Source organism: Bombus huntii, unplaced genomic scaffold (genome assembly GCF_024542735.1).
Source record: "Bombus huntii isolate Logan2020A unplaced genomic scaffold, iyBomHunt1.1 ctg00000146.1, whole genome shotgun sequence".
NCBI classification, from domain to species: Eukaryota; Metazoa; Arthropoda; class Insecta; order Hymenoptera; family Apidae; genus Bombus; species Bombus huntii.
Genome location: NW_026099391.1, coordinates 42,001 through 69,755, shown reverse-complemented (window position 1 = coordinate 69,755; position 27,755 = coordinate 42,001). Strand labels below are relative to the sequence as shown.

Sequence of the window (27,755 nt, the reverse complement as noted above, 5' to 3'; positions counted from 1 at the left end):
GTCTTACGAGGGTGAGTAAAAAGTTACCCGCTCTGTCGGTGTAGAATTTATTTTAAGCAATTGTCAAAAAAGACATACATCATTTTTTGACATAATCACTCGATTTCTGTATACACTTTGTCCATTTGCCGAAGGACCTTTGTATTTTCTCATTAAAAAATGTTTTGGGCTGAGCTGCGAACCACGAATGCATCGTCGTCTTCACCTTTTCATCAGCTTTTTCGGCATCCATCTCGCACAAACTTTTTAAAATCCAAATCTGTCGTGCACTATTGCATAAGCAGAGCCGTGGCTGATTTGCAAATGATTTGCCACATTATCCAGTGTCACTCGTCTATTCCATAGAGCATAAGTTCATGAGCACGTTCAATGTTGTCATCGTGGATGTGGACGGGCGTCCAGCTGTTTTTTCATAACACTCGTGCGATCTTCTTTGAACTTTTGTGCCCATTCAAACACACTTCGTGACAAAACACTTTCTCCATAATGTGCATTAAATCTTTGATAAATATAGGCATCAAACATAACCTCCGACCACAAGAAACGAATCACAGCATCCTGCACTGTTTTCCTGCAAATCACCATTGCAAAGCGCCATTACTCGCGCAACGGTCACAAACGAATTGACGTAACACAAAGAAACCTGCGCAGCAGCACTGAACAGATATTGACGTCATACGAAGAGTGCAGATGGATCAATACGGTCGACAGAAGTTTTAACTATCTGGAGTGCGGATAAATTTTTACTGAGAGTCGTATAGGAATCTATAATCTGTAAGTACACCTTTGGCTGAATGGAAATTTCTCTTACATATAGTCAAAAATGCTGAAACTGTGTATTGAATTGGAAAGTGATAAAAAATAAGTGAAGTTTCGAGGTTGCATGTGATTGCATGAGTACACAGGACGTTTTTAGCGAATAAAAAATAATTTTGAAAGACACGAGACTTATCTTGTATTTTATGCACTCTCTGTGTCCGAATTTCCAGAAGCTCTCTATCTTATGAAGTGTTTTAGATTAGCCGGAAAATTTTGTACGTACGTACAAGAAGTATACGATCTAAGTGGAATATTCCATTATTCTCTTGATACAACAGAAACGAAATTTACAGAACTTCTCAGAAAGTTGGTTTATTATTACCAAATTAATAGAATTAATACACGTTTATCATCTTTACATACCTAAGTCGTGGAGGTTTATCGTGCGTAAAAAATTAGTGTCGTTTCAAAGTTACATTTCGTACATTTTAAGCCTATAATTTGTAACGTACAAAACAATGTAAATTTGAGCTGTTTCTTATCTCCACAATAAGAAAATCCAACTTTACGTTTTTTACACAATGATATTTATGGAACAGTAATATCATATTATTGCATCGCTTGGAGAATGAAGTCAAGGTACGATGTGACCCTAGTGTAAACGCTGGGATACCCAGCTGTGCCGCACTTATAAGCATAAGACACAATACCTATTAAATACGAGGTTAATTCATGTTGTATCAGCAGTGGTCCGCCGCGGTCAGCCTGAAAGGATCGTTAAATTTTTAATCAAAGACACTGAAATATATCGATCGAATTGTATTGAAATTATACTTATATACAGTAATAATCTTCTATTGATTTGTGTATTGAAATACTCCAATTTATAACGTACATGTTATATGTATTTTGAGCAAAACTAAGATTAGAAGGAAATTAGATTAAATACCATAACGAGGTGTGAGAAGTGGGCAAAACTATTAAATTGTGTTTATCTATTATTTTTAATGTTTAAGACGTCGATTTGATGTTAATTCGAATCGACGTGTCTTCAGATACCGTATAGTTTGTAGTAACTCTGTAACTTAATTACCGTACAAGAATCCTCTCCACCCTGAGCATGTTCGGCGCATATTATACCATCAGTGATATCAGGTGCATTAGGAAATTTGGAATAAGCTATTTTGCATTCGGCGTTCTTAATCACTGGCATTTGTACTTCCATTAATGCATTACGTCGTGGTCGTCCTACGAAGAAAATAAGAAAGATATTTAAGACTGGAACTATTTAATTTTATTATAAAATTGATATCACTTACTATATCTTAATGCTCCCCATCCAGCAACAAGGGGGTTATAGCCGACGAAGTTGCTCTTTCGTAGGGGCTCTTTCGTACAAATGGGATATACGTACCCTGAAAAATAAAAAAATAAATGAAAATGCAGGAAACGAATGACCAAAAGTATGAGAAAGAATTATACACGCTTTATGACACAATATATGTGTACAGTAAGAAATTTCAGGATATGATACTTCAGTAATACTCAATAGCATATATATATATATATATATTTGAGGACTTACTCGAAAATGGCACCTCCTCCACCAATCTAAGAATGACAATATTATGATTGTGTATGTTTTCTATTCCATCCATATGTGCACAATGTGCTGCGGTCAAAACATGCCTAGCCGATATCAGGGAACCTCCGCACTTCCATAGTGGTTTGTCTGGGTTTCGGGGATTACGAAAACCTAATGCAGCGATCCATGGCCAAGCGCCTAAAATGCAATAGTCATAGTTGTGAATATACATAATTTTTTCTCACATAACGGGTAACAACGATTATTACCTATTCGATATTCGATCATACAGCAGACGATAAGTACATACGTACAAATACTCTGAAATAGAGATTTGATAAAGACAGAAATTAAATTTTTATTCCAGTGGAATACAAATTATTAAATAATTCTATATAATTTCTATTTGAACTATACTGAACTATAAAGTTCAAACGTGTAATTTCTGCCCTAACAGTTTTTGATCTCTATCCATATTATTACTCCTATATCAATTTTTTATTTCAAGCAAAAAGATACTCTTCCTAACATGAAGTAAAAGAAAGAAATAATTCAAGTTAATAAGTAAAGTTACTACCGATAAAATCATAGCATTATTATTTAGTCTAATTGAAATGTACATTGATGTGCTGTTTAATGCCTTTAAAGTTCATTCTTTGCAGTAAATGGCTTATTATTAATCGGAAAGAAAGACATAAAACGTACCAAGTTCAGCTGGTTTACCATCGACCACCCTGGTATGAGAGACGTTGCTAAAACCACAGTATGGTGGTCGCAAAGCCTTATACTTATACACAGTTTTTATTAAAATTTCTCTCTTCTCTTTGTTTGGATCGTTCGGACAGCAAACGATCGTAACATTGCCCTGGTATCTGCACACTGATCGTCTATAAAAATCGGTGGCTGTACGGTACTGTATCTGCCATATTTCTTGCAGAGGTTTACATTTTCTGTAGTCAAGGCACCTGCCTTCTTGATTGTCCGGTGTGGTACATTCTGGATCAAACAATTTTAAAACATTTATACAGTTCAAAGATGCGTAAGAAAGCGACACCGATTACTCAACTTTCGAAGTAAAAAGCCGATCAAGTCCACCGGATTGCCCTACAGACACGTATTAATCCGTAAGAGTGAGTCATCATGTTGATAATAATTATCTAAAGAAACTTTTCACGTGAAAATATAAAATTTTAATTGATTAGATATTGTGTTAGCCATACTTAAGAAAGAAAATGAAAATGAATGAAATGAAAGAAAAGGACTACCTTCAACCTCATTTTTTAAATAAACACTTTGTCAGTTTTTCGGTAAATAAATTCTTAGGAATTCAGGACAGTTTTTAGTGAATCATTTTGTTTCGACCGTTCGCGGAGAGACGCGATCGCGAGATAGCACGTCAACGAGAGTTGTAAGTTCCCATTACGATTAAATAATCGACGCCACGAACTGATCGATCCCCTTATTTCGATTATGATAATAAGGGTAGTTCAATGAAATTCCACAGAATTAACACAAATAAATTAATGTTTATTTCAACAACTTATTAACTAGAAAGATATAAATGGAACAAAAAAAATGTAACTGCGTTTTGGTTGATAAGTAATGCGCGACATACCACATGTGTTGACGGTTCGACTTCTCGAAAAGTTCTGAACGCCTTTCGATTTTTTTCGTTTTTTCTGGAAGGCGACCCCCACTACGTTCGGATCACGCCACATTCTTTTACAGCGAGGTAAAATACGGGCCACGAGTCGACGTTTCTGGAAGTCGCCCTGCTTAATGAACCATGCGCTTGCCACTACAATGTTTGTTTGCCGGGCAGACGCGACGATCCGTCTGCGACATTATAGTGCCGCGATCGATAGTTAAGAATATGACCTATGGTAAGCCGCATGGCGTAACATTCTCCCCCCGTTGAGAGGGTACCGATCAAACTAGCGAGGTGTGGTTGAGGTTCCCATCTTATTTCGTCTCGATGGCTAGTTGTTCGGGTTTCTCGAGATCGGGTTGAATTGGCAGTGGGACAAGCCTTTTGACGCCCCGATCCAAAATGCTCTTTGCCGTCTGAACTGTAGCTGTCCGGATGACACCATCGGCGCCTGGATGAACCTTGATAACTCGGCCCAGAAGCCAATGCATGGAGGGAACGTTGTCCTCTCTGAGGATGACGATTGTGCCCTTTTGGATGCTGTGTCCACCCTTGCTCCATTTATTGCGGTTGGTTAGCTCGTTCAAATACTCCTTATGCCAGCGGTTCCAAAAATGTTGTTTAAGCTGTTGGATATGCTGCCATTTGGAGAGTCGGTTCGATGGAATGTCTCTGAAATCTCGATCACGTAAGCACATTAATGAATCGCCAATGAGGAAATGTCCGGGAGTGAGGGCTAGGAGATCATTTGGATCGGTGGAGATAGGAGTTAGCGGGCGGGAATTGAGGACTGCTTCTATTTCTATGATAAGAGTATTACGGTGTTAAGCTCATATGTTTCTGTTTCTCCACTCGCGCTGCGCCATAATATCCTTTGATATTTCCGATCCTCTGGTCGTACGAGGAATTGCCGATACATTTTCTCGATGTCGCCAGTGAGTACGTACTGATGAGCGCGGAATCTAATTAATATACAAAATAAATTGTGAATTGATTCGAGAATATAGGATTTCCCCATTTTCATGATTATCGTGATTTTTGTATAAATATATTTTTTAAGATACTAATAATTAGGTACTTATAAATTAGTATTATCAATTATTTTGCATTTATAATTCCGCCTCTAGTATAAGTGTTAATTGAAAACTAACTTTATGTTTCAAAAAGTACTAGCAAAGTCGTTGAGTAACAAGCCACTGATGCTAACACAAATAGCATTGTCGTAATTAAATATTTCTAAATATTCATTTTTCATTTTGAACCTGTAGAAACAATTTATTATATATACTATTAGCTAAGTAATTGCATATTTAATTAAGTCGAAATATAAAACTTAGTTATTTTAATAATTTAAAAAATAAAAAACTGACAAACATTTCAATTTAATTTATGGTTGGAACAAAAGACAGTTATTCTTCATTAATTGAAATATTGCAATGCAGAGTACTTTCCAAAATACGCCGAGAGTATTCCTGATGGTGAAACGAGCGTTGCTTCATCGAACGCAGCTAAAGAAAACAACATCTATGTAGTTGGTGGTACGATGCCTGAAATAGAGGGCGCTAAATTGTACAATACCTGTACTATTTGGGGTCCCGATGGAACTTTGATAGCAAAACACCGAAAGGTAAGTAATATATTCCTTTATGGCTTTGAATTTGAAAATATTGGGGTGAAGAAAGTGACTCTATCTAGGAATAATTTAGGAATATACATATGTACATACGTATACTATAACCAATTCTATAATTTACGGTTTATAAAATACGTTATGATACGGGAAACGCCCATTTTTGTTGTAATGTGTTTGTTGTTGTATAAATTTTTCACATACTTAAAATATTATTATACTTATTTTTTCTCCTTTTTAAACATTATTAAATGATAAGATTTTTTAATAAAAGAAAGTGATAAAAACGCTGTCAGTTATTAAATAAAAAATAATTAAAGTTTAGGAGTTGGTAACTTTGATATTAAATTACAAAAGTTGCAGCAATAGAATTAGCGACCACATTTTTATGTTATTAGGTACATCTATTCGACATCGACATTCCTAATAAGATTACTTTTCGAGAGAGTGATTCACTCAGTCCTGGTAACTCCCTAACGACGTTCGATGTGAAGGGCTGCAAAATAGGTATTGGCATTTGCTATGATATTAGATTCGAGGAAATGGCACGCATTTATCGGAACAAAGGTACAGTAACTTAATCGATCAATACTTAACTAGCAAAAAATTAAATATCTTTCTTAAATATATTCTATATAAAATTAATATAATCTGTAACTCTGTATAAAAAGAAGCTTAATTTAAAAAAACCAGTATATTTGCTGAAAATGAAACAAATAAAAGAATTAAAAGCACAATAAGAGGACTGTCCTCGCATATTCAGAAATGATGGAATGTGAACCGTGCAACTACGAAGTTAATTGGTATTCGGTGGCTTCATATTTCCTGCTTCTCTGGGTTAGGTTGCCAAATGCTGATATATCCAGCGGCATTCAATATGACCACTGGACCACTGCACTGGTCATTACTTCAGCGTTTCAGAGCGAATGATAATCAATTATACGTTGCCTGCATATCACCGGCTCGTGTTCCTTAAGCAAGTTACGTCGCATGGGGACATACACAGTTGACCAATCCCTGGGGAAAGATTCTTTACGATTTGGAAACTCAAGAGAATATGGCAGTCACCGATATCGGTAATTTACAGCTTAAAATTAAAAGCGAGAGATCCATGATGTAATTAATTTTTAGTCTCGTTAATTTATCGATTTAGCCATCTTCCTCTGTATTTGTTGAATTTATTAGTAAGCATTACTTATTACTTCGTATGTTTCTTTTTTCTATCAGATCTAAAAGTTGTTGAGGAAGTAAGGGCTCAGATACCTACATTTTCTCAGAGACGTACAGATTTGTACGACACTGTCTGTAAGAAGGAGTAACTCTACACTAAAACAGAAAATGTTTTTTTATAATATTTCTACTACGATATCCTTTTTTTGTGAATTATTACTAATTTCTTATCATTTGTACTAAATGAATGACTCAATTAAGAAAACCAAAACGTTATAAATAATAATCTGTATATCTTGTGTATCAACATGTAATTGGATATTATAATAATATAGGAATGCTATAATAATATAGGATAATAATATAGGAGAATAGTAATATAGAAAAAAACTACATGCTTTTAAACACCTTTAATATCGATCACATAAATTGTTATAATTCACAATGATTACGCATACATAAAAGACCCCTTGATAGTAAAATTTACGATCAAAAGGCAATTACGTATCGTTTAACAACATTTAATTTATAACACCTTTTAAACATTTAGACAGATTAACACATAACACTTCTTATATATAAACATCAATTCGAAGTTATCAGCTTGGAGAAATTGGTCGATTAATACCTGTAGATTGTCTGTCTCGATGAAAGACTTAAAGAGAGCAAAAACATGATAATGCCGCTAATATAATATTCCTTCTTTCTTGTATCTGTCTGCCTCTCAGGTCGTTTTACTAATTACAATAAGTAATTTCGCCTTCTTTGCGCTCTCTTTTAACGCATTCGAGACCGAAAGAAATTCATATCAGTCAGTAGGCAAGGGTATAGTATACATATTTTATATATAACTTATGTAGTAATGTATATATCATGTTAATTTCATATTTTTTTCAATATAGAATTATTATATATATATATGACTGTACATAATACATTATAGAATAACATAGTATATAATTTTATATTTTAAAAATATGAGGCATACTATTTAAGATTGTCATCGATTTAAAATCAAAGTATGAAAAGGATACCCTGGAGAGAGTAAAACACAGAATCATTCTAACTAAACATTCAGATCGTACCGACACCTAGGTATCGTCTTACAATTAAATCTCGGTCTCGAATGGATTAAAATGAAATACATACTTGCAGCTTCAACATCTTCAATATCGAGAAGATTCAAACTTTACAAATAAATGTAAATTGCGATGTAAAACAACGCGATGTAAAAAGGGAAAAAGGAGGAAAGAAGGAACAGGGAAGCAAAGAGAAGAAACGAATTTTTCATTTTCTCTTGCCAGGAATATAAGATGCTAAGTAATCTTCCTAAGTAATCTCCTCCAGCTTTTTCTAGTTTGATCAATAATTATTAGTACATGTTAGGAAAACAAATAGAATTTTTGTTCTCAAGCGAGGTATAATCTAAATTTTGTATGTACACAAAAATGTTAAATATCTGTAATAAACATGGTATAATCAATTTTTTTACATAAAATTATATTGTATAGGCTATTGTTATTTAAACATTTTAAATTGGATGAAGAAAAAAAATGACGCAAATAAAACGTAGGACATTTTAATTAAAGAGACTAATATAGAGATTTATCTACTTAACTGTGATTAAATCATCTCCACTTAACGCTCTACCTCTTCTATTAATTATGCTTCGTTAAACTATGATTACAGAGGATGGGTTTTTTGATAAAATGACATTCTGACAAATATATATAGATCGATATATATAGATATAGATAGACAAATATATAGATTCTTACAACAGTAGTTATGAATGAACAGTAGTTATTGTATCAATTCCGTTCTTCAGAAGCTTCATTTGTGAAAAGACAATTCGCCAGAATATGGATTCACTGTAGTTATAGCTATAGGATTTCAATCTAGTTGACAGACTTGCTTTACGTAGAGAATATCTGTCTCTTGTTCTACCTTATCGCGATTCTCTCCTCATCTTATACGCTTTGTCGAGCAAAGTAATATTGGCATATATCTCGGCTCTGGTTACAATCATTAGTTTCCGCCTAAACGGTTAGAATCACATAGCTCGCGCTCTACTCTCGTTTATTCAACATTCAGGCCATATGGTCGCATGCGACGAGTTTTATGTTAATTCCGACCGATTACAATACCTTTCTTTCGTTTACAAGGAACGACGAGACTGGCAGTTGCGTGATTTCCAATGCAAAAGCCGCGATATCTGCACGATAACCTAACCTCAACCGATTTTGTTGTACTATTCTTACGTGGACTTCGTTTGTACCACTTTCGTAACAAAAATAGAATACGTAGAACACAGCATTCCGTTATGCGATATTGTCGATTCCTAACATCCGAAAAATCAGAGATAATTATTTCCCTACAGTTGTACATTTGTGTGAAAAATTACGAACGTAAAGTTGTTTGGTGCATGCACAGTCCTCCCCTCCGCTGCATTTGCGTGGACATGCTAGAAAGATTCACTTTTCCACGGTGAAACTGTATGTATTATAATTTCATTTTTACAAAGGTCGAACATCCTACTATGCATAAATTTAATATTAATATAAGCAGGTTTCGTGTTAAGTATTACATCTGACGTATAAGCACACGTGTGTACGAGCCTTGGTTTTAAATGTCTTATAGTAGACACCGAAAAGATTATTCAGTTGGATATCTGACTCAATATCAATATTTTACTAGGAGATAACATGTTAAGAACACGTTGGTGGATGGCATGGGAGATGATGAATGAAGACATACTTCTGTGAGATACATAAAATAGTAGTCAGAACGTATTTTGGCGCTTGGGGACAGCAACAGCTTTTTTTTTTTTTTATTTATTTGTTGGAATTACAATCAATTCTCGCGTTGAGAATTTTCAGTAATTTTTCTGGCGTGGCGCAGTGACATGGCTGTTTATTTACAATAAGTTAATACTTATTATAGATAGGTATAATTTATAAGTATTATAAGTAAGTGCATTAGCTTAATTTGGATAATTAAATGAATCTAACGTTTAGGTCTAGCGGGTAGTGCCTCTTCAGCCTGCGAATCTGGTCCGTCGTATCGAGTAGTCCAGTGATTAGGGGGTTTCGGTGTTTCTTGACTCTTTTGCTATATCTGTCGCTATATTTTGCTATTTCCTCTTTGACTGTAGGTATCTTGAGGTCGCGATGGATGGTTTCGTTGGTAACATACCAAGGTGCGTCTATTAAGGCTCTTAGCGTTTTCGATTGGAATCGTTGTAGTATTTCGATGTTGGAGTTACTTGCTGTTCCCCATCGCTTCCTATATCCCTATATTCCGTACTTGCTTCGCTTGGTACTTTTATAATTTTCGCAGTTACAATAAAAAATTTAATTCTTAACAGATTAAAGATTTAACCTCTTGCTTTATAGTGTACAATAATTTTTTTTTTTTTTTTTTTTGTATAGGTTATGTGATCCATAGTTTGAGTAAGCAGTACACACACACACACACACACACACACACACACACACACACACACACACACACACACACACACACACACACACACACACACACACACACACACACACACACACACACACACACACACACACACACACACACACACACACACACACATTTACGTGACAAGCTTTCATTTCAATCTATATTTAAGATTAATATTTTATCAGTTTCTGTTCGTAACAACATCGAAGTAGTCAATAAGTTTGAGGAGTATAATTAAGGAAGCTATGAAGCAAGAGGTTAAGAACAAATTCTGAAAGAGGTTATGTACAACTCAGTAGTACTGCTTTACATTACTTTGCGAATTACTTTTCAAGCATAAAAATAGTTTAACAGCCACTTATAGTTACTTCCTTACCATTACATTCATTAAATTCGTTTGATTTTGTAAACTAAATAACCACGCTGACCAGCCTCTTATTTAAAATAGAATTATTTTGTCATATATCCAACAGTTTACTTTCTCTTCGTAAATATTATTAATAATTTTATCAATTTCGTATACTTCCATCCTTCGTATAAGTGACAATAAATCAGAAGAGCTTCATAGCAATATTGAACAACATACAGTCAACTACAGCACCATTAGATACATCCACCATACAGTCAACTACAACACCATTAGATAACAGCAATACAATAGATTATTATTTTCTACGTGTCATTGATTCATCATCATCATTTTCCATTTTTTTAGCATATGTAAAAACGTATCTGACGTAATCTTACCTCGCTCTTTGAGTACAAAAATCCATTCAAATGAAACAAAGGGAAAAGAAATAAGAAAACAAACACTCACATACGAATCTTCATTACATAACTGTATGTACTCCTCGAGGTATAATTACTCAGACACGTTACAGCGTACCTTCTTCGTTCCCTGATGGCTGATGTTGATCGTTGACGTTTATAGTGAAAGAATTTCGTCAACGGCGCCATCTGGATCCCTGTTGAAAAATTAAACTAGCCGCAACAGCACCATTAAGCTCATCACCCAGAGTAGCTTTTGTTGCTGAGTCGTGGAGGAATTATTATCATCAACGACATAAACTTTACCAGTTCCGGTAACGTTCTTCAGGTGATCCAGACATTCGAAATCACAACATTCTTTTCCAAGGCGAAATTTTCTGCATGGCTGTAGTAAAAAGAAATCGATCAATTGTACAGATCAATCGTCACTCGACTGCTCGAGAATTCAGGTCATCCAGAGAATAGAATAGAGACGTGGAAAAATGTAGTGCGATCATCGCAGTGGGAGGAAATAGGGGGATAGGGACCAAATGAATGAACGAGATGTTAAGGACAACTGACGATAAGTTCTTCTTTTGTCGGGAATTGCATGTTTGTGAATGGTTTGTGGGTGGTTAGGTGGAGAGAATTGAAGAGTTTGGAGGTGACTGGAAGAGTGTTTTGGGCAAGGTAGATTGCAGAATGGTTGCGGTAGCATTGTGTTAATTATGGGTTTGTACATGTAATCTTTGTATGTATCACTACATACAACCTAACGTATATTTTTAATAATACATCAGAGTTTTAGTTATTTCATAGCTATGAATTTTATACTCTATAATCTTGACGTTTTATTTCACAGAAGCGTTTGAATATCCATAAAAATTAAATGAACCAATGTATTCATTATCTTATAGAGAAGATATATTATTTTTAATTATGTTCCAATTATTTATCATGATCCTGATTTCCTTATTCTGAAAATTTGAAAGGAAGTTTTGTAGTTTGATACTTTCAGCGACAAAGGGTCAATATTGCTTTAGTATATTTCGTCACATATACATGTATATCTATATGAATTGAGGACTGCTTCTATTTCTATGATAAGAGTATTACGGTGTTAAGCTCATATGTTTCTGTTTCTCCACTCGCGCTGCGCCATAATATCCTTTGATATTTCCGATCCTCTGGTCGTACGAGGAATTGCCGATACATTTTCTCGATGTCGCCAGTGAGTACGTACTGATGAGCGCGGAATCTAATTAATATACAAAATAAATTGTGAATTGATTCGAGAATATAGGATTTCCCCATTTTCATGATTATCGTGATTTTTGTATAAATATATTTTTTAAGATACTAATAATTAGGTACTTATAAATTAGTATTATCAATTATTTTGCATTTATAATTCCGCCTCTAGTATAAGTGTTAATTGAAAACTAACTTTATGTTTCAAAAAGTACTAGCAAAGTCGTTGAGTAACAAGCCACTGATGCTAACACAAATAGCATTGTCGTAATTAAATATTTCTAAATATTCATTTTTCATTTTGAACCTGTAGAAACAATTTATTATATATACTATTAGCTAAGTAATTGCATATTTAATTAAGTCGAAATATAAAACTTAGTTATTTTAATAATTTAAAAAATAAAAAACTGACAAACATTTCAATTTAATTTATGGTTGGAACAAAAGACAGTTATTCTTCATTAATTGAAATATTGCAATGCAGAGTACTTTCCAAAATACGCCGAGAGTATTCCTGATGGTGAAACGAGCGTTGCTTCATCGAACGCAGCTAAAGAAAACAACATCTATGTAGTTGGTGGTACGATGCCTGAAATAGAGGGCGCTAAATTGTACAATACCTGTACTATTTGGGGTCCCGATGGAACTTTGATAGCAAAACACCGAAAGGTAAGTAATATATTCCTTTATGGCTTTGAATTTGAAAATATTGGGGTGAAGAAAGTGACTCTATCTAGGAATAATTTAGGAATATACATATGTACATACGTATACTATAACCAATTCTATAATTTACGGTTTATAAAATACGTTATGATACGGGAAACGCCCATTTTTGTTGTAATGTGTTTGTTGTTGTATAAATTTTTCACATACTTAAAATATTATTATACTTATTTTTTCTCCTTTTTAAACATTATTAAATGATAAGATTTTTTAATAAAAGAAAGTGATAAAAACGCTGTCAGTTATTAAATAAAAAATAATTAAAGTTTAGGAGTTGGTAACTTTGATATTAAATTACAAAAGTTGCAGCAATAGAATTAGCGACCACATTTTTATGTTATTAGGTACATCTATTCGACATCGACATTCCTAATAAGATTACTTTTCGAGAGAGTGATTCACTCAGTCCTGGTAACTCCCTAACGACGTTCGATGTGAAGGGCTGCAAAATAGGTATTGGCATTTGCTATGATATTAGATTCGAGGAAATGGCACGCATTTATCGGAACAAAGGTACAGTAACTTAATCGATCAATACTTAACTAGCAAAAAATTAAATATCTTTCTTAAATATATTCTATATAAAATTAATATAATCTGTAACTCTGTATAAAAAGAAGCTTAATTTAAAAAACCAGTATATTTGCTGAAAATGAAACAAATAAAAGAATTAAAAGCACAATAAGAGGACTGTCCTCGCATATTCAGAAATGATGGAATGTGAACCGTGCAACTACGAAGTTAATTGGTATTCGGTGGCTTCATATTTCCTGCTTCTCTGGGTTAGGTTGCCAAATGCTGATATATCCAGCGGCATTCAATATGACCACTGGACCACTGCACTGGTCATTACTTCAGCGTTTCAGAGCGAATGATAATCAATTATACGTTGCCTGCATATCACCGGCTCGTGTTCCTTAAGCAAGTTACGTCGCATGGGGACATACACAGTTGACCAATCCCTGGGGAAAGATTCTTTACGATTTGGAAACTCAAGAGAATATGGCAGTCACCGATATCGGTAATTTACAGCTTAAAATTAAAAGCGAGAGATCCATGATGTAATTAATTTTTAGTCTCGTTAATTTATCGATTTAGCCATCTTCCTCTGTATTTGTTGAATTTATTAGTAAGCATTACTTATTACTTCGTATGTTTCTTTTTTCTATCAGATCTAAAAGTTGTTGAGGAAGTAAGACAAGACGAAATTTTTTGCATGTCTGTAGTAAAAAGAAATCGAATCTGGTCCATCGTATCGAGTAGTCCAGTGATTAGGGGGTTTCGGTGTTTGTTGACTCTTTTGCTATATCTGTCGCTATATTTTGCTATTTCCTCTTTGACTGTAGGTATCTTGAGGTCGCGATGGATGGTTTCGTTGGTAACATACCAAGGTGCGTCTATTAAGGCTCTTAGCGTTTTCGATTGGAATCGTTGTAGTATTTCGATGTTGGAGTTACTTGGACAGCAACAGCTGGTGATACTGTCATACACCTCCATTTATAAACTTTCGAAAATCGATGTGACCTTCAAACTTTAGTGTATTCTGTTTCACAGCACAAAATGTTTCCGAAACGTACGTTTATTGTTACAATAAACTTGACTAGTGGCTCTGAAATACTATCCTTGAAAAAACAATGGGGAAATTGGAGCAAAAGCAGAAGGAAATAAACAAAGACCTTGTTGGTTCGTAAAAATAAAATATGCTACAGGAAAAACTTTTTCCAACGGATTGAGATGCGACAAGCTTTAAAAGCTATGACGCGAATCGAGCGTTTGTCTACAAGAGCGCATTTTCGGTGGATATATATGTCGGAATGACATTGGGGATAGGGTTGTCGGTGTTTGAGGAGTCTTCATTGAAGGTAGCCATCGTTGCGGTGTAACGAAGATACGATTTATTGACACAGGTATGAATAACACAGGTTTGACAATCTACCACGGCGGTGAGACGTCCGCGACACTAGTGACAATGGTCTCCGGTTCGATAACGAATCCGCGGCCAACGGGATGACAGATGGGCGTTCTCGCTGAATCTAAGTCTGATTCGTAAAAATAATTGCTGAGCGTAAAGACGTTACTCTTTGGTCGACGGGAGCGCGTAAAAGAATGCCCGTCCCGTCCCGATGATGCCACAGAGGAAAACTATAATGGGGTGTGTCTAAGGACACGAGATCATCGGATTCGTCGAGGAAAGCCTTCGTTTAGGAAGTAAGGGAAATTGACGTTGCTGCTAATTGGTCAATCTCCATATCGGTGGTTAGAAAAAGATGGTAGCCGCCCTCGAGGGAAAGTTGCTAGTGGGAGACGTCGCTCGTTGAAAAATATGTCTCCCCTATCTTCCCGTAGTTGGGACAAAGACTGTTTGTCTGTTTGAAGGACTTTAGTTAACTAAACCTTAAGATTTATAACGGGCCCTCGGGCTAGCCGAACATGTACTGCGGAGACGCATCGACATCTGGCAATCATCTTACTCGAAGAATAGGGTCTGCGTGTGGCGAGCCACGGGACAGAAACCGTGGGAATGTTTACTGTCGCGTGTCGCCACGAATATTTCTTTTAAGGAGAGCTATAGAATTACTCCATACCTTTGTTAGGCAAAGCGTTCATCCCTTGACCGCGGCTACGTTGGGCGACAGACTGTCACCTCGAGCCAAAGCTCACCGTCACTAATCTCGAACAATTACAATCGGATTGAATAACTACAATAGTTTAGTTACAGTTATAGTAGACTTTAGATTGCAATGTTGCGGGGCTATCCAAAGGTTCCGGTGTCCTTTCATCTCCGACATATAGATATACATGTATATGTGACGAAATATACTAAAGCAATATTGACCCTTTGTCGCTGAAAGTATCAAACTACAAAACTTCCTTTCAAATTTTCAGAATAAGGAAATCAGGATCATGATAAATAATTGGAACATAATTAAAAATAATATATCTTCTCTATAAGATAATGAATACATTGGTTCATTTAATTTTTATGGATATTCAAACGCTTCTGTGAAATAAAACGTCAAGATTATAGAGTATAAAATTCATAGCTATGAAATAACTAAAACTCTGATGTATTATTAAAAATATACGTTAGGTTGTATGTAGTGATACATACAAAGATTACATGTACAAACCCATAATTAACACAATGCTACCGCAACCATTCTGCAATCTACCTTGCCCAAAACACTCTTCCAGTCACCTCCAAACTCTTCAATTCTCTCCACCTAACCACCCACAAACCATTCACAAACATGCAATTCCCGACAAAAGAAGAACTTATCGTCAGTTGTCCTTAACATCTCGTTCATTCATTTGGTCCCTATCCCCCTATTTCCTCCCACTGCGATGATCGCACTACATTTTTCCACGTCTCTATTCTATTCTCTGGATGATCTGAATTCTCGAGCAGTCGAGTGACGATTGATCTGTACAATTGATCGATTTCTTTTTACTACAGACATGCAAGAAATTCCGTGTTGGAGAGCGATATTGCGAGTTCGAGTGCCTGGACCATCTGAAGAACGTTACCAGAACTGGTATAGTTTATGTCGTTGATGATAAGAATTCCTCCACGACTCAGCAACAAGAGCTACTCTGGGTGATGAGCTTAATGGTGCTGTTGCGGCTATTTTAATTTTTCAACAAGGATCCAGATGGCGCCGTTGACGAAATTCTTTCACTATAAACGTCAACGATCAACATCAGCCATCAGGGAACGAAAAAGGTACGCTGTAACGTGTCTGAGTAATTATACCTCGAGGAGTACATACAGTTATGTAATGAAGATTCATATGTGAGTGTTTGTTTTCTTATTTCTTTTCCCTTTGTTTCATTTGAATGGATTTTTTTACTCAAAGAGCGAGGTAAGATTACGTCAGATACGTTTTTACATATGCTAAAAAAATGGAAAATGATGATGATGAATCAATGACACGTAGAAAATTATAATCTATTGTATTGCTGTTATCTAATGGTGTTGTAGTTGACTGTATGGTGGATGTATCTAATGGTGTTGTAGTTGACTGTATGTTGTTCAATATTGCTATGAAACTCTTCTGATTCATTGTCACTTATACGAAGGATGGAAGTATGCGAATTGGGAGAAGTCAGGTTGAGAGATGCAAGATTTATACGCTCGTTCTGTCAGTTATCCCAGTGTCTGTTACGCGATAGAAAATGAACGAACTGAATAATAAATGCATTATCGGCATGAAGATTGCTTGATGTAGGCCACCGCTTTTTTTCTATCCTTCCGATACCATTTTTCTTTTTTTTCTTTTTTTGCGAAACACTTTGCTAGTCGTGAGAAGCAGCAATTCCCTTCTGCGAATCAATTACGGTTCACGAGAAATTGTATTATAGCCTGGAACGTATTCAAATTATCTTCAATTATTCTCGGCTGTTTCCATTTCCATTCGTCTCTTACGTAAGTACTCGTTTGATGTACGTACATAGTGAGACAATAATCGTTAACACCTTTAATGTCTTCAGTATTATAGAATAAGACGCGAAAATACGTTGAAACCTGACTTTTAGATTCGCGAGACTCTATAAGGCTTCGAAAGTCTCTTGTTTCAGGCCGAATAAAAAATTGTAGATGAAGAATTACATTGCGAGGTCTGTTAAGGAAAATTTTAAATCGTATCGTTGTAATAGGATTATTTCAGAGAGGGAAATTACGTGTTGCGTGCGAAGCCACGAGCTTTCTTTCAGGCTAATATACATAATTGTCCTATCGAACTTTCCATCTAAACCGTTGCGCTCACACGTGGATTTTGCATTTCAATTTTCTTACTTACAGTCCAGTCCAGTGAGACCAAGTTAAATTTTTCAGCCCTCCGAGGTAGAATATGTTTTATAGAGAGACGTACAACGCCATGAAGGGGAGACAGATCAATAAATTGGGTTATCTTTAAATTACTGACAATCATTTCATCGACGCGGTTTCACCGACACCGAGTCCCCCGGCAACGTCTGTCAAAGCTTATTTACCGATACACTGAAATCAACCACAATCATTTTACCGACCTCTTCCTTTGCTGACAGTTATTATACTCGCTGTCATATGTTATCGTTGATTATACATCTTTATTTACAAATTCGTTCCTGTGTATAACGAAACAAAGGAAGAAACGAAAATGATACGTTTCATGACGCATTGTTAAATTATTAATTAACGAGAGTTACATATCTACATGAATGCTTTGAAATGTCAGTTATAATTCATGAAAATGGATACAAGCCATTTTACTATACATAAATAGAATTATAAAGACATGTTACGTACTAATGCTTTTACGAAATATATTTCTGTATACGTTTGACGTTTCTGTATTATTCCTTATGTGCTTTCTGCTCTTGTGTTTAGCTCGTCGGAAGTAAAAATACGTTAAGCGAATCAGCTAATCTATTCGAGCGTTTCAACGGCTCAGTCTTCTCTTATGCAACTACCAAAAGAGAAGATAAGTCTTTGGTTATACAACATTTCATAACGTCCAAAGTAACGGGGTACTAATTAGTTGCAACTTTAAGACAGACCAGATATCAGTCATCGTCCGTAAATACATTTATTACGATCGTTTAAAGTTTAAAGAAACACCGTTATAAAGTCGTAATACGAGACAAAGCGAAGAGAAAGTAAACTGTTGGATATATGACAAAATAATTCTATTTTAAATAAGAGACTGGTCAGCGTGGTTATTTTGTTTACAAAATCAAACGAATTTAATGAATGTAATGGTAAGGAAGTAACTATAAGTGGCTGTTAAACTATTTTTATGCTTGAAAAGTAATTCGCAAAGTAATGTAAAGCAGTACTACTGAGTTGTACATAACCTCTTTCAGAATTTGTTCTTAACCTCTTGCTTCATAACTTCCTTAATTATACTCTTCAAACTTATTGACTACTTCGATGTTGTTACGAACAGAAACTGATAAAATATTAATCTTAAATATATATATATATATATATATATATATATGTACTACTCACTCAAACTATGGATCACATAACCTATACAAAAAAAAAAAAAAAAAAAAAATTATTGTACACTATAAAGCAAGAGGTTAAATCTTTAATCTGTTAAGAATTAAATTTTTTATTGTAACTGCGAAAATTATAAAAGTACCAAGCGAAGCAAGTACGGAATATATGCGGAATATGAATCGCTCAACTAACCAAAGAGCGGCTCAGTGACAAAATTAGTAAAGTAAAGACCACAAATATTACAACATTATATTCTACCACAAAATAATTCTCTATACAAAAAAGGTACACAACGAATCGATTTTTCACAACGATAAGAGTCAACAGAACCAATCAAGACCAGACGAGACTCTCATAAGACAACGATATCAGAGGGATCAAATCAGCGACTTCAATCTATGTTACAGAGTATAGTTATCAAGAAAAATTGCTCTTTTCATGAAAAGTATGGTAATGATACTCTTATAACACATTGTATATCTGGCAGTCGGATGTGCCCGTGACCATCGGAAATGTAAAGACGACGCTTTTAGAAAGTGATAGCGCCATCGCGTATTAAAAACGCGTTAGAAGAAGGACGGTTTCGCTATCCAAGGCGAATCGAAAAGTGTGCGTGTTGCGAGAATCAGAGTTGATCGAGACGTCGAAGCATAGAGTCGTTAGAATTGAGTTGCGAGTGTTGTCGAGTGTTAGAGTTGCTAGTGAGAGAGAGAGAGAGAGAGAGAGAGAGAGAGAGAGAGAGAGAGAGAGAGTTACCAAATAGTTGTCAAGTTATTTGTTGTAAATACGAGCGTTGCATTTAGTTTTCCTGTTAATCAAACATCGTTTCTCTGTCTAACTAATATCTGTATTTTCAATCCATTATTAATATATTCCGATATTACAAGTGGGGGCTCGTCCGGGATTGAATAAGACAGAGAAACGATACGATTTAACGGAGCTATTTCTGCGGGAGTAGAAAAGAATAGAATAAAATGGCAAACGTTGAAGACGAACGATTGTCGGGTGAAGAGGATTTGACGCTGGAGGAGCTGAGGAGTAAGCTCGCACAGATGAATCTGCCTATATCCGGTGCGAGATCAGTGCTGGTTGCCAGGTTGAACAGAGCGTGCAAACCTGGTCGATCTACTCCTAAGGATTCGAAGCGTGGCGAAGAACCAACAAACCAGCGAGATCTAAGAAGCAAGCAGAGAGCCGAACGCAGTCAAGAGGGAGAGGAAGACCTCGAGAAGCTGAGGACGAAAGAGCTGAGAGCGCGTCTCGTTAGCTTGGGGTTGAAGGTAACGGGAAGAAAATCCGAACTACGCGCGCGGCTACAGGCGGCCCTAGAAGGAGACGATGTATCGTCGGAAGAAGAGAGCTCCGACGAAAGTGAAGGCGAGGACGATAAACAAGGCGCGCGAGAATACAGGAGAGGCACGCGAGCGGTGTATCAGGACCGCGATGAGTAGCAGCAGAAGGTATGCGTCGGTTCGATGTTGAGTCTTAAAGACGTGGAAGACTCATTAGAGAAATTCAGCGGGGATGATCTGCTGAGGGTAAATCAGTGGGTGGAAGACTTCGAGGAAATGGCAGAAGTGTGGGGTTGGTCAGACGCCCACATGGTGGCCTATGCTAAGAAATTACTCGCAGGCTCCGCTCAGGCCTTCGTACGACAAAAACGATGCGCGAAGTCCTGGGCAAAGCTAAAAAAGGCGTTGAGGAATGAGTTTGAAAATGTAGTAAGCGACCAACAGATACATGGCGAGTTATCCCATAGAAAGAAGAAAGCAGATGAGAGTCTGCAACAATATATGTATCACATGTGCGGGATTGCAAAACAAGGAAGGGTTGATACGCAATCCTTGATAGACTACATTATTCAAGGCATTCCCGACGAGGTCGCGAACAAGACTGTGCTATACGGAGCCAGGAATATCGAGCAATTAAAAGAGCGTTTCAGGCGCTACGAAGCGATAAAAAGAGATATGGAGATGAGGACGAAATTTGAGGAGCCGAAGAGTAACAGGGTAAAGCCGGTGGCGAAGCTGTCCGAAACCGAGAGGAACAAGGAACCCGGTCGATCTGGAGATGCGAGGAAGACGCGATGCTACAATTGCTTCAAATGTAGGGAGTACGGACACATCGCATCAAGTTGCGACAATTTGGGTGAGCCCTCAAAAAAAGTTTACAGCGTGTTTCGGTCGTTACAAACAAGGCGTGGTAAGGATGTTAAGATGGAAAATTTCAAATTGAGCGCGTTGATAGACACCGGTAGTGAGCTGACTCTAATGCGAGCAGATCAGCATGTGAAAATCGGAGCGCCCAGATTAAGTCGGGAAATCGTTGGATTTGGCGGTGTCGGTTCCGGAAGGAATTTTACGCTCGGGAAATTTTCCACGAACATTATTATAGACAATGAGTCGTACTGTATAACCATACACGTAGTTCCAGACACAGTGATGCAACATTCGCTTATTATTGGCGCAGACTTTTTGGACACTGTTGAAATAAGTATAAAAGGGGGAGAATCTTTTATTAGTAGAATAAAGGACGAAAATCCCGATGAGTGTCCGGAAGTCCTCAAGATAGATGTAGAGACACAGGCGAGTGAGATAGATTTGTCACACGTTAAGGACATGCAACATAGGCTAAAAAGAGATTTGAAGAGAACCAAAGCATTGCTAAGAGACGCTCAAACGATGCTGGAGAGATCGAAAGGTGACTCGACGGGTAAAGCAGCTTTACGACAGCTGAAGAACCAGTTAGAAGATGCAGAATGCGCTAGAGCAGTTGCAGTTAAAGCGAAACAGGCACTGGAGCAAGAACCGAATGAGACGCAGGCTTCGTTGCAGGAAGTACTGCGGCAACGTTCCGAAGCAGAAGATCGTGTTAATGTAGCTAGTCGCGAACGAACTGAGCTACTGTCGCAATTGGAAGAAAATAAAGAAGAGTTAGCAGAAGTTTTGAAGAAGTATCGGGCAGCTGTGCAGCAAGTGTCGGAGGAACGGAGAATAGTGGCAAGACACGTGGTGATTGGTAAAGTGGACCACGAGATGGTGTCCTCGTCGGATTCTTGCGGCCAGCAGGAGGACTTAGCGAACATCACGAGGAGGAAGAATCTGGCTAAACAACAGCAACAGGATGTTGTTGATGATATTTGCGAATTTACTGAGAAGGATAGCGTTGCGGATGTGAGGGTTGTTTCAAGTTTTCGGATAGACTCGAAGAGAGTGAATGCAAGGCGAACGAAAAGACAAGGGAAGTCGCACGTGCGGAATCCCTCCAATAATATCGATATACAGAGGATGTGGATGACGAGGACGACGATGGGATTGTCGAGGACACGATGAACGTGAAGACCTTCGAAAAAGAAGAGATCATAGTCTCGGTAGATGGTAAGTTGTTAACGTCTTCCATGTACGAACCGAGCCTACGAAAATGTCACGATGCTGCCACGACGATCAAAGCCCCTGACAAGAGTGAAATGGGTAAACAAACAACGGAGAGGAAGATAGAGGAAGAGCGAAAGAGGAGCAGTAGCATCGAGGACGAACAGGCCGCGGTGTTCCAAGAGGAACGAGATCAGCTGCGTGCGGACGCAAAGAGACGGATTGAGGAGATCCAAATCCGAAACAAGCGGGCGTATAACAGGAGACGCAAGAAGGCGACAGCATACAGGACGGGAGATCTAGTGGCAATCGAGAGGATGCAGAGGGGTCCCGGGCTAAAGCTGCATCCGAAGTTTCTTGGACCGTATCGGGTGATAAAAGTCCTGCGAAATGACCGATGCATAGTGCAGCGAGAGGGGGAGCACGAAGGGCCACGTACAACTTCCACGGCAGCCGATCACATGAAATGGTGGAATGCTGACGATAGTGATGTAAGTGCGAGCGGCGATGATGAGCACATCTGAGGGCAGATGTGATTGTCAGGAAAGGCCGATTGTAATATCGTAGAATAGCTTTGATTGGAGATCGGCTGAAAATAGAAAAACCGTGTACGTCGTGTTTCTGTGGTTCGTTTACATTTAAGAGTGCCTACGTGACTAAAGGCACGTAGTTGGTAGTTCTTACATAGGTATGAGGGAAACAATAGACAACGTTAGAAGAAGGACGGTTTCGCTATTCAAGGCGAATCGAAAAGTGTGCGTGTTGCGAGAATCAGAGTTGATCGAGACGTCGAAGCATAGAGTCGTTAGAATTGAGTTGCGAGTGTTGTCGAGTGTTAGAGTTGCTAGTGAGAGAGAGAGAGAGAGAGAGAGAGAGAGAGAGGAGAGAGAGAGAGAGAGAGTTACCAAATAGTTGTCAAGTTATTTGTTGTAAATACGAGCGTTGCATTTAGTTTTCCTGTTAATCAAACATCGTTTCTCTGTCTAACTAATATCTGTATTTTCAATCCATTATTAATAAATTATAATTAATCGAACAAAATTACACCTTTAATATATTCCGATATTACATTACCGTGATGTAATATTTATCATGCTTATTTTGTACGTAAAACGAATCGTTGGAATATTCCCGAAGCTAACGAAGCATTTCCCAAAAGTTAAACCGAAGAGATTAACGCGAATAGTTAAGTGAAATTTTTCCATTAACTTGCTGACCAACCGGCAAATAAAAAATCATAAAAATTGTTTCAATGTGTTGAGGTCACGCATAACTTCTTTTTTCATTGACGATTACCAAACAGGTAAAATTTCGAAATTGTACGAAGGCCACGTGACCAGATCGTATTGGAATTTGAAGTGCATGGAAAAAGACAACTCGAAGTACAAACCTTGAGCTGTACTACTCGAAGTACAAACGTGAACTAATGGATGCAGAAAAGCAATTAACGCCAAACATCCGAACAGCATCTTGGAGCCCGTCATTGTTCTGAAATAAAAGAAGTGACGAATTAAAAAGACGCAGGACTAATAATAATAAAGGAAACTTAGTTCGTATTATAAATTGAATTTACATCAGAAAAGAAGCACGATCAAGCGAAACAGATCGTAGAAATGACAAATATCATCGATATACGTTTCAGTGTAATTTCACTTTTGAAAATTATTTAGTTTAATACGATCGTATTCATCGCTCCGAAACTTTCATTGTGCTGCAATTTGTGCTGCGTCTTTTTAATTTCTCTATCTTTCTGTGTTTTCGGAAAAATTACTTGAAAGATTAAGAATTGCTTGCCTTATTTTATTTTCGATTAGTTAGGATTTGATTATTCCAGGTAAGGTTTATTATTTATAACAGGTTTTATCACTTGTTTATTATTTAGGAGTTTGTTATTTTAGGATTAGTACCTTTTAGGATTTCTTATCCTTCGAGTTTCTGTTTCAGATATCTAGGTCTATTTCAAGATGTTTTATTACATTAGGATTATTTATTCGATTAAGATAATTTAAGAGTTTCACAATGTACAAAGAAATAATCGCGTGAAATTTAGATTTATGCTTTAAACGTATTAAACACGCGGTAATTTCAATGTCTATAGCCTCGAACGTGTTCTGATTAGTTGTGTCATTGTCTGTGACATTGAAATCACAAAAATCCATTGCAAGTGTGCTGTCATGCAATGTGGATGTAATTGGGTTTTTTGGGGTTAGGTTGGGGTTAGGTTGTATCATCTGATTTGTACAGTACTATTTTAACGCAAGGACAGGAAAGTTATTATATATTTCCCGTCCATTATTTGAATCGTTGTGAAGTGTAACGAATTATATTCGATTCGAGGAGATGTTAATGAATTACCCATTTCATATGTAATTACATGGAAATAAAAATCATTGCAAAAGTAATTGATCTAATGACAACGGAATTTCCAATATTTTTTTGTTTCGTCACCTCTTTTTCGTAATATATCTTTTATAGGTACGTGATTTATTAATCGTTCGAATGGAAATAATTATTCGTATAATATTCAAACGATTCTAGCCATAAAATAAATTAAAACGATACCTGTCAATGATATGCAATCTGCGTATGACGTCAACCTCGATCTATGCTTATACAAGAAATTTTATCAATCAATGACTAGATATACAATAATCAAATATTATAAAATTTCCTGAAAACCTTTAGGTGTTAATATCTTTAATATTTGCAAGTTATTGTTTAGCGCTAATTAGTTAGAATGTAACAAGTGGTGTACCAGAATTGAGATAATTAAGCCACACGAACAATCTTATTTAGATCTTTTTAATTTTTTAATTCTCTTTTGCTCTAATACTTCGTAAAATTAATCTTCATTAGCTACTACACTTCATAGAATAACAAGAGATAATTTTTCTTATATAACGTTTCATTCATAAAATCTATCATTAAAGTATATCTTCATAAAAATATCATTCCATACTAACGGTATATTTGGCGTCATACGAGATAACAGTTACCAGTGATGACATATGTAACTTTATAAAGATATCTCGTTTTATTATATATTAAAAGAATGTACTCATTGCTGCTATATTTCAGATGAAAAAAAGGCGGCAACGATTTTACAGTAAAATCGTTCGTTTACAACTGATTCATTTACATTTCATGATAATACTGTGCATTCTGAATATGCTATGATTTGGTTTAAAATAATAAATAGTCCATTCTTGCATACTATTGCTCCAGCTTTACTTGTATTTTCGATATTGGTATAAATAGAAAGACAATTAATGTCGTTCGAGTCTATTTTCGGATCATTTATATTACGTTTAATCCATATAGTTATCATATGAGACATAGTATCGTAAAATTTGGAAGAATAAAACGTTCGTACAGGAAGTACATTTTATAAGAACTCCAACAAATCTGCGTGTGCACCTAAAATACAAACTGATAGTGATAGTGATTGTTCATAAGTTTATATACATTATCTAATGTCAATCGAAGGTATCAATTCTTTTTCTCCATAAGAGTACTTTTTCATTTATATGTGTTCAAAAATACATGTGTTCAACCGTGAAGCATATGTCACCTACAACGAAAAAGAGTTTTCCTATACTTAATATTTCCTTTATATACCTATGAAAGTCTATTCTTCGCGTAGTATGAAATTATGAATAAATCTGGAATATTGTTCAATCTGAAAAGAAAAATAACTTATTGACATCATTCATTGATACGAGATTCAGAATGTTTGTTTTGTCTTGCAGAAAAAGAAGGCAGCCCTCCCTTTCTTTTAATGTGAAATAGAAAGCGAAAATTTGAAAACAGATTTTTTGGAAATTTACTTGCAAATATCGTTTTCAATATCGTGATTTTCTTCCCAATGGTACTGTACTTTCAAATTTTCCAGTATCCCTCTAAAAACAAAAAGTCGAACCTCGTTATTGTTAACGTAGGCATTACAAGGAAGAGAAGTATTAGAAAGCAGCTCCTTTTTATTATGGATTTCTTTATAATCATGTAAATAAGAAATTCCGGAAATTTTTTCCTCAAGAATTTAATTCTTGTGTTTTGATTGATAATTATTACACTGCATACTAACTTTTCGCATACTGTTCGCGTCTAACAGTTTCCTAATAATAACTACTTCAAAATTACATATGTTCTTGCACGAATTCAAAAGTACGTATGATACAATTACAATTGATTCTAAAATAATAATTATTTAAAGATATTAAGATACTAATTAAACGTTTCACTGTATTTCAAAATCTGGAACAACAAATTTTTATTTATAAAAAATGAAACTGTCTTTATATATTCTTTGTCACGATGCTATTTCTTATTACCGTGTCGACATTTTTTAAAATTCATTTTGTTATCTCTACGCAATATGAAAATTCATATACTGCTTAATATTTTTTACATATTATCCATCCACCGCATGATATCTCCTGAAAAATCAAAATATTAATGTTATATTATTACAATGCTTCTTAAATTTCAATTTTTGACAAATTTGAAATCCAATATATTTTGCACAATTATTATTTATCAAAAAATTCCAAGTTAGTAACTTTCTTTTCAAATGGCAAATAACATATACTTTGACTTACCTGTAAGTTTTTGTTCCTAATCATCATTTCCTCTTATAGAACATCATTATTGTTCTTATAATTACTACCAGTGTCATAGATATTGTAGTGGCTACAACTGAATTAATAGAAAATGATAAATAACTGTGTATAACACTAACACATAATTGTGTATAACAATGACACATAACTTTTACTTACACTTCTGTCGATAAGGGATTACTTACTGTGATATCCTGTTGATGTTTCTTAAGGCACTTGATTAGGTGCGATACGGTATCATTCCTTATGGTATACTGTAGATAAGTATTTTAGAAAATAACAAGAATAAATCTAAATTATTCAGAGGTTCCAGTTTCGGCTTAGACATAAATACAGGACCATTTGCAAAGAAGAAAGGGTGCGTTTCTACAGCCTCGTTATAGTAACCATGAATACCAATCTCTGAATTACTGGTTACTAAACATAAATATCCTATAAAATTTAATATATTTCTTTAATTTTTAATACATACATGAGTTAGTAGTTCTAAATTATGAATCATCCTACCTGTGATATTACGCTTTTCCTTATAATATCATCACTCGAGTGAACAACATTAAGATCATGTAAACCATGTCATCCTATCTTACTGTGAAGATACTTAGTTATGTTATCTAACATTATAAAAATATCATCAAATTCAAGTCCTTTTATTCACATCACATGGCCACGACGATCTGGTTCTTCGTTATATAATGTTCTAAAATTTGTCGTATATATAGGATGTACAAACCGTGATATCAAGGTATCAGTTCTTCCTTCCCAAGGGACAGTTTCATTAAAATT

General features: G+C 35.9%; 2 protein-coding genes across 4 annotated transcripts in view; both read right to left on the bottom strand.

Moving 5' to 3' along the window:
• The window catches only part of LOC126877335 (venom serine protease Bi-VSP-like), a 63,385-nt gene that overhangs the window by 31,168 nt on the left and 4,462 nt on the right, over positions 1 to 27,755 (bottom strand). The window lies entirely within an intron of this gene.
• On the bottom strand, positions 657 to 23,834 carry LOC126877334 (venom serine protease Bi-VSP-like). The gene is made up of 7 exons (XM_050640143.1): positions 23,753 to 23,834; positions 3,050 to 3,340; positions 2,345 to 2,542; positions 2,079 to 2,174; positions 1,853 to 2,007; positions 1,183 to 1,524; positions 657 to 772 (listed from the first exon to the last, which is right to left on the bottom strand). The coding sequence occupies exons 1-6, from the start codon at positions 23,832 to 23,834 to the stop codon at positions 1,369 to 1,371; spliced, it is 978 nt and encodes a 325-aa protein (XP_050496100.1). The 3' UTR covers positions 657 to 772; positions 1,183 to 1,368.